Source organism: Urocitellus parryii, chromosome 12 (genome assembly GCF_045843805.1).
Source record: "Urocitellus parryii isolate mUroPar1 chromosome 12, mUroPar1.hap1, whole genome shotgun sequence".
Lineage (NCBI taxonomy): Eukaryota > Metazoa > Chordata > Mammalia > Rodentia > Sciuridae > Urocitellus > Urocitellus parryii.
In genome coordinates, this window is record NC_135542.1 from 30,244,848 (window position 1) to 30,252,499 (window position 7,652).

The 7,652-nt window shown below is 49.4% G+C and overlaps 1 protein-coding gene across 1 annotated transcript; it reads left to right on the plus strand.

Annotated features, from left to right (window-relative positions):
* Positions 1 to 341: 341 nt before the first annotated feature.
* Positions 342 to 7,652, plus strand: Mrpl35 (mitochondrial ribosomal protein L35). Its single transcript, XM_026409486.1, has 4 exons — positions 342 to 552; positions 4,250 to 4,427; positions 5,744 to 5,888; positions 7,320 to 7,652. Exons 1-4 carry the CDS (start codon positions 510 to 512, stop codon positions 7,506 to 7,508), a joined length of 555 nt encoding a protein of 184 aa, XP_026265271.1. The 5' UTR covers positions 342 to 509; the 3' UTR covers positions 7,509 to 7,652.

Consider the following 7,652-nt stretch of genomic DNA (forward strand, 5'->3'; position numbering starts at 1 on the left):
TGTGCAAGATGTCTAGGATATTTACATTCACTTGATTTATAATTGCCATTCAGTTTTTTTTCCAAAAGGATTTTTCATCACATTTGCTATTTTTTTTTCCCGTTCATTTATCCTAATATCTTCCAGTTTGGGAAGATTAACAAGTATTATTCTCCAAAATAAGCTCAATAAAAGAGCGGAAAGAAAGTTGTTTCCAGTACGTTTTGTGAACTTTAAATAGATCTTTCCATCACACATTCAGAACTTTTTTGAGGAGCCTAGTGCGGCGGTCGCTCCAGGAGTCCCAGCTGCTGGGAGGACCAGGCCAGAGGACGCTCAAGCATCCCAGCGAGACTCGCGTGCTCTCCCTCCCTGTCTCGGTTCCTCCTGCTCACTCTCCCTACCTGCGGAGGCGGCGCTGGCCACACCCTCGTCCCTCCGAACTCCTCCTACTCGGCCCCGGGGCTGGCCTGTCCCCTGTGCTTCGGCGCCTTCAGACCCAGCGCGGCTGCCGTAGCGAGGGCGGCAATATGGCCGCCTTGGTCTTGGCTGGCGCCCTGAGAGCCGCTTCGGGTCGGTGAGAGCGGTGCGCGGTGCTCCTGCTTTCGCAGGGGCCCGGCGGGACGGGGTGGGCTTGGTGGCCGGAGGCTGAGCGGAGAGGCAATGTCTCCGCGCTCCTGGAGCATGGTGCGAGCGGGCGACTCGGGTGCACACAGCCTCCGCCGGGTCCTGGGGCTCAGGGTCGCGGAGCGCCGCGTGCGGCCGGGGTGCGCCGCGGGCAGAAGGCGAGGCCGCGCCTGTCCCCGCCGACTGCAGTCCAGACCGCCCGGCCGGTGAGCGGCTGACCCTGTGTGTCAGGATAGCGCTCAGGAAGGAGAGGGCAGGCGGCCGTGCGCGGTTCCCCGCCGCTGAGGAGAACTCTCAGGGGGAACAGTGTGTGAGTGAGTGTGCACGAAAAGAGAAGGCAGCGGTGCGCGGTTCCCCACCGCGGGGGAGAGCTCTCAGGGGGGACAGTGTGTGTGAGTGTGAGTATGAGTGTGCACGAGAAGAGAAGGCAGCACTGCGCGGTTCCCCGCTGCGGGAGAGCTCTTAAGTGGGACATTGTGTGAGTGTGAGTGAATGTGCACGAGAAGAGAAGGCAGCAGTGCACGGTTCCCCGCTGCGGGGGAGAGCTCTTACATGGGACAGTGTGTGTGTGAGTGTGCAAGAGAAGAGAAGGCAGCGGTGCACGGTTCCCCGCCATGGGGGAGAGCTCTTACATGGGATAGTGTGTGTGTGAATGTGAATATGAGTGAGTGTGCCCGAGAAGAGAAGGCAGCAGTGCGCAGTTCCCCGCTGGGGGGGGGGCGGGGGCGGAGGGAGAGCTCTTAGGTGGGACAGTGTATATGTGTGTGAGTATGAGTGAGTGTGCATGAGAAGAGAAGCAGTGCTGCACGCAGTTCCCCGCCACAGGGGACAGCTCTTACATGGGACAGTGTGTGTGTGTGTGTGTGTGTGTGTGTGTGAGTGTGCACGAGAAGAGAAGGCAGCAGTGTGTTGTGTACACGCACACAGATTATAACACCCATAAGAGATCATTCATGTGGCTTACCAGCTTCGAGGCAGACCCCTGTAGCTCACACCCATGTAGCTCACACCTGCTCAGGACAAGCCCCTCTGCCCCTTCAGGCCTCCCCAGAGTGCCCTGCTTCTGCGCTTGTTACCTGGCTGGCCTTTCCCTAGTGGTTTTAGCATCTGTTATGTGCACCTCCTAGTAACGCACAGAAGTTCCCTTGCCTGTCTTGTACTGTCAGGCGAATTCGTACAGCACACGCTCTGGCATCTGCCTCTGTATGAGATGGTTCCTGTCACACGTAGCTGCAGTGCTTTCCCGTTGCTAGATGTAATATTCTCTTATGTGACTACTCCATGACCCTCCATTCTGTTCTTGGCAGATACTCGGGTGATTACAGTCTGGGGACATTCACAAAGCTGATTGATCTTGTGTCCCCATGCACAAGTGCAAGTGTTTCTAAGGGTGTCGTGTGTAAAACTAGCTGTGGGACTTCTGGGCCAGCGTATGTATGTATGTATACTCAGCATTGCCTGGTGTTGCCAAAATGCTTTCCGACACCATGTACTCATTTATGGTTACCCCAGTAGTGGAGGCTCCCCATCCTCACCAACACTCAGTATTGTCACACCTACACATTTTTGTCAGTCTGATGACAATGTAGGGGTGTCTCAGTGAAGTTAAATATGTGTTTCTCTGATTAGTAATAAGCCTTAGTATGTTTACACATGTGTAATTGCCTTTTGAATTTATTTTATGAAATATCCACTTAAATATTTTGCTCATTTTTCATTGCATTTCTCACTGACTTTAGCAATGCCTCATGTGTTCTGGGAATGTGTATTCTTTTTGGTTAGGTGTGTCCAGTGTCTTCTCTAACCCTGGCCTGTCTTTTTTCTTCTTTCTTTTTCTGTTGTCCTTGTCATGCTGGGGATTGAACCCAGGGCCTTGCACTGCCAGGTGGGCCCTTTACCACTGAATCACACCTGCAGCCTTTGCCCCCTTTTCTTGAGACAGGGTCTGGCTAGTTGCCCAGGCTGGCCTTCAACTTGCAGCCCTCCTGCCTTAGCCTCCCAGGTAGCTGGGATTGAAGTCCTGCCCCACCATATCAGACTCCACAGCTCTTGGCGTTCATTAATGTATTGTTAGGCCAACCACTCCTCCAATCACGTTAATGTTTTATCTCATTTAATTCTCATTATCACTCCATAATTAACCTAACTTAAATTTGAGGAAACTGGGGCACAGGGAGTTAAGTAACCTGCCCATGGTTACCCTGCAAGTAATAGAGCTAAAACCAGAACGCAGACCCTCTGAATCAAACCCTGGCACTTTGCTTCCGCCCCCACTTGCCTGTTTGTCAGGCGAAACCAGTGCAGTGGACAACAGGCAGTGGTTCTGGGTCCTGGCTGAGCATCCGACTCATGTGGAGCTTTTTCAGAAACCACCTTCATTGTGGTAGAATTTGCCTAATCTAAAGTTACTAGTTTTGTGTTCAAGTTAATAGAACTTCTAATAAGTTTAGCAAGTTGTGCAGCTATCATGCACTCCAGCTTTAGGACATTTCAGTCATCTTTGGAACTTTTTTAGCAGGTGCCTTCTTTTTTTTGTTGTTGGAGAATGGGTACCGGGGATTGAGCTCAGGGGCACTTGACCACTGAGCCACATCCCCAGCCCTATTTTGTATTTTATTTAGAGACAGGATCTCACTGAGTTGCTTAGGGCCTCGCTAAGTTGCTGAGGCTGGCTTTGAACTTGCAATTCTCCCTTCTCAGCCTTCTGAGCTGCTGGGGTTACAGGCGTGTGCCACTACGCCTGGCCAGCAGGTGCCTTCTTGAGTCCCACAAGAGACACAGTCTAGTGGACTAGTGCAGTCACAGCTCAGAGAGGTTCTCATTTGCATAATGGCCACACAGTGACGAAAACTGTACCCACCCACACACCTCTGTCCTCTCCATCCTGCCTTCTGACCTGCTCTGCCTCATTTCCCACTGCTTGTCCCCAGGCCTCTCTACTGCAGCCCAGCCAGCAATATGCAGCTTCACCACAGATCTGGTCTCCTCCCCTGTGTTTGTTTCCCGCCCCCAGGCCTTTGCTGCCGCAGTTCATCTTACCTGAAGTTTGTTCCTCCCTTTTGGGACTGGGGATTGAACCCAGGGGCTCTTTTTATCACGGTGCTACATTCCCAGCCCTTTTTCATATTTTATTTTGAAACAGGGTCTTGCTAAGTTGCTTACGTCCTCCTGCTTCAGCCTCCCCACTTGTGCTTCACCACAGCCAGCGGTTCTGTGCACTTTTGAAAGGAAGCTCAAGTGCCTGTTCTGTTCTCGCCACTAATGCTGCTCTCGAACTCTGTTCTTTCCACTGGGGTGTCTGACCTGCTTGCTGTTCCCCCTCCCCAGGCTGTAAGATCTGTGGGAATGAATCTCCCACATACCTTGTCCTCTAGTACCAAACACATCAGCCTGGACCACAGTGACAGTTGTACAGTTCTCTAACTTTTCTAAAAATCATTGAATTGAACACATAAAATGGGTTAAATTTACTATATGTAAGATACACCTCAGTAATAAAGGGGGAAGCTCCCTGGGTGAGTCTGATGCGCAGAACACTTTAACCACATTCACCCCTTGGCGGCTGTGATATATTGACTATAAACTTACCTTGATGTTGGTTTTGGAGTACCAGAGTAAGCACATGCGCTCCCTCTTTTCACAGGACTCCTGCGGCCCTTGAACATCTTGGCATCCTCAGCCTGTAGGAACAGTGCCAAGAGTGCCTGTGTTGACTCTGTGCTGTCCACTGGGCAGCTCAGTCACGTGCAGACGCCCGTCGTTTGCTCTGCTCCCAGGCTTGTGGGAAACCTGACGTGTGGGCATCTTACAATCCTTAATAGGTAGAGTGTGTTTCAATAAATGTAATGCATGAAAATTTTAAGAACATTCATGCCTGGGCTGGGAGTGAGGTTCATGGTAGAATACTTGTGTAGCATACCCAAGAATTCAATCCCCAGCACCACAGAAAATAAAAAAATACTCATTCCTGTCAGACATCAGAGAACCAAATGATGTGGTTTGCCTGTCTGGAGCTGATTGTACGGCTATGCCTGACCGAGTGGGAGGCTCAGATTGACATCCACATACCCAGGTGCCAGCAGTGGAAATTGCCAATCAGAGCACATTTTTAAAAGTTTGTTTCTTTCCCCCTTTGCAATGCTGGAATGAAACCCAGGGCCACATCCCCAGCCCAGAGCATTCTCCTGATGCACAAGTGGTTTCCTGATAGAAGCATCAGGCAAATCAGAGGCTGGACAAGAGGCTCAGCCTATAAGGCTGGGCGGTGTGTGTTCTTTACCTGGTCAGCAAGTAAGCACCCTTGGGTGCCCAGCACCATACTTGGCAGAAAGGACAAAAGGACACGTTGAAGTCCTCAAGGAGTTTATATCTGGTGGGTAGTTGGATTAGAAATCAGGTAATTAGGGGGCTGGGGATGTGGCTCAAGCGGTAGCGCGCTCGCCTGACATGCCTGCGGCCCGGGTTCGATCCTCAGCACCACATACCAACAAAGATGTTGTGTCCGCCGAGAACTAAGTAAAATAAATATTAAAAATTCTCTCTCTCTCTCTCTCTCTCTCTCTCTCTCTCTCTCTCTCTCCTCTCTCACTCTCTCTTCAGGTAATTAAAATATAGTCGGATAAGTTCTTTCACGGTCTGAAGAAGGAATGGGTTTTATTTATTTTTGGTGCTAGAGATTGACCCCGGGCCTTGCTTGTGCTATGCATGTGCTCTACCACTGAGCTGCATCTCCAGCCGGGTGGATTTTAGAAGGCTTGCAGTTGGTGAAGGTTGATATTCTTTTTAAAACTTATGTATTTATTTTTGCAGTAATAAATTGAACTCAGGGGTGCTCTGCCACTGAGCTACATCCTCAGTCCTGTTTATTCTTTATTTTGAGACAGGGTCTGGCTAAATGGCCCAGGCTGGCTTGGAACTTGCTCTTTTACTAAGTAGTGGGATGGCAGGCACAGCCACTGGCCCAGCTGGTAGTTGCTGTTCTTATTTGCACGTAGTCCGTGGAATCATTGGAGTATATTGTATATTAAAAGTTCCCCTCCATTTAAGTTGAACAGCCTTACTCCTGAATGCTGTGTGGAACTAGATGTTATCCTTTAATCAGTCTGATCACTCATTAACATTTTAAAATGTATTCTAGAGTGGCCCCTTTGCTCCCCAACATCCTCAAGCCTCCCGTCAGAACCTTGACATACTGCAGTACTCGGAAGGGCAAGAGAAAGACTGTGAAAGCTGTCATCTACCGGTTTTTAAGACTTCATTCTGGCCTTTGGCTGAGGAGAAAGGTGAGTCTTCCTTCTGTTGCCTTGTTGAGTACATCCTGATGCAGAGTTCCACCTCTCGACGCCGTGTCCTGCCTTACCCGGAGCTCTTCTGGCTGTGGAGCCTGGCAGGCCTCTGCAATGATCCCATGAGACAGCGTCCCTGTGTTGCCCACAGTGTTTGCTGTGGGCGGGCCCCTCCTCGTTTGACAGATCATCCCATTTCAGAAGCGGTCCTGGATTTGTTGGTAAATGGTTGGCTAAAACTCTTGAGCCCATTTTTCCATGGAGGAGCAGGGTGGCGGGCCGTGTCCCACAGCCACAGCAGTCAGCAGCGCCATCTTCCAGGGAGGAGCAGAGTAGTGGGCCGTCTCCCATGGCAGTCAGCGTTGGGAGCAGCTGAACTGAGTTCTGAGGGTCAAGTTTTGTGGAGTCCTTAGAGATAGTTGCTCTCCTTTGTGATCATATTAGTTATCTCCAGCCCTCGCTGGTCCTGCGTAGAATGGCTGGCTTTCCTTCCTTCCTTCCTGTATCCCTTTTACTGGGCTCCAGACCCCTCATGTGACTATAAAGGGCCTGATAAAACTCTCCAGCCATAACTCCTGCTCCAGTTCAGTGCCCCCAGCAGTATACTGTGTGCAGAACAACCTGCTTCACCAAACTGTTTTTTTCTTTTGGAACTGAGGATTGAACCCAGGGGTGCTCTACCACTGAGCCACATCCCACACCATTTTTAGTTTTGAGACAGGATCTTAGTAAATCTCTCAGGGCCCCACTAAACTGCTGAGGCTGGTCTCAAACTTGAGATTGATCCTTCTGCCTCACTCTACCCATTCACCACTATGCCTGGTTCAAAGAAATGTTTCAAAAAAAGACAACAAAGAACCTGCATTGGTTAATTCATACTAATGTAGGAAAACAAAGTATTTTCTTTGGCATAGCTCCACCCAGGTGTGGCTAATGTTCATTATTTATTCCCTCCTTCCATTTCTTAGAAATTGCCTAAAAGGTTTATATGTTTATTTTTCTGTCTCTTTCAGTACTGAGGATTGAACCGAGGAGTGCTCTGTCACTGAGCTGCCTCCTCAGCCCTTTTTATTTTCTATGTTGAGACAGAGTCTAACTAAGTTGCCCAGGCAGGCTTTGAACTTGTGATCCTCCTGCCTCAGGATCTCGAATCACTAGGGTTACAGGCATGCACCACCCTGCCCAGCCTATTTTCTGTGATTTTAATTTAAATAATTTTTTCTGAAACATTAAATTATCTGTTAATATATATGTTTTTCAAACTGCAAATGCTTCTTCTACCCTCTCCCCACTAAAAATGTCTCCCCAAAGCTTCTCAGCCCTGTGGAAGTCTGGGTTTGTTCCCACTGGGCCCATGAACCGTGAGTTGTGAAAGTAACCTGTCATTTCCTACATAATGTGATATATGTCTGTAATATTATCTCACAGGCTGGTTATAAAAAAAAATTATGGAAAAAGACAGCTGCAAGAAAAAGACGCTTGAGGGAATTTGTGTTCTGCAATAAAACCCAGAGTAAACTCCTAGATAAGATGACGACATCTTTCTGGAAGAGGCGGAACTGGTACGTCGATGACCCCTATCAGAAGTACCACGATCGCACCAACCTCAGAGTGTAGAGAAGAGTCTTGGCTCCTGTCCCTGAATGTCCTCTTTGTCCTCATGATGCCATGCTAACGAGTGAGCTAGGACTTGAAGTGAATTGTACTGGCTGATGTCAAACACATAACACCAATATTAAACCTGAGGAAGTCTTACAGTGA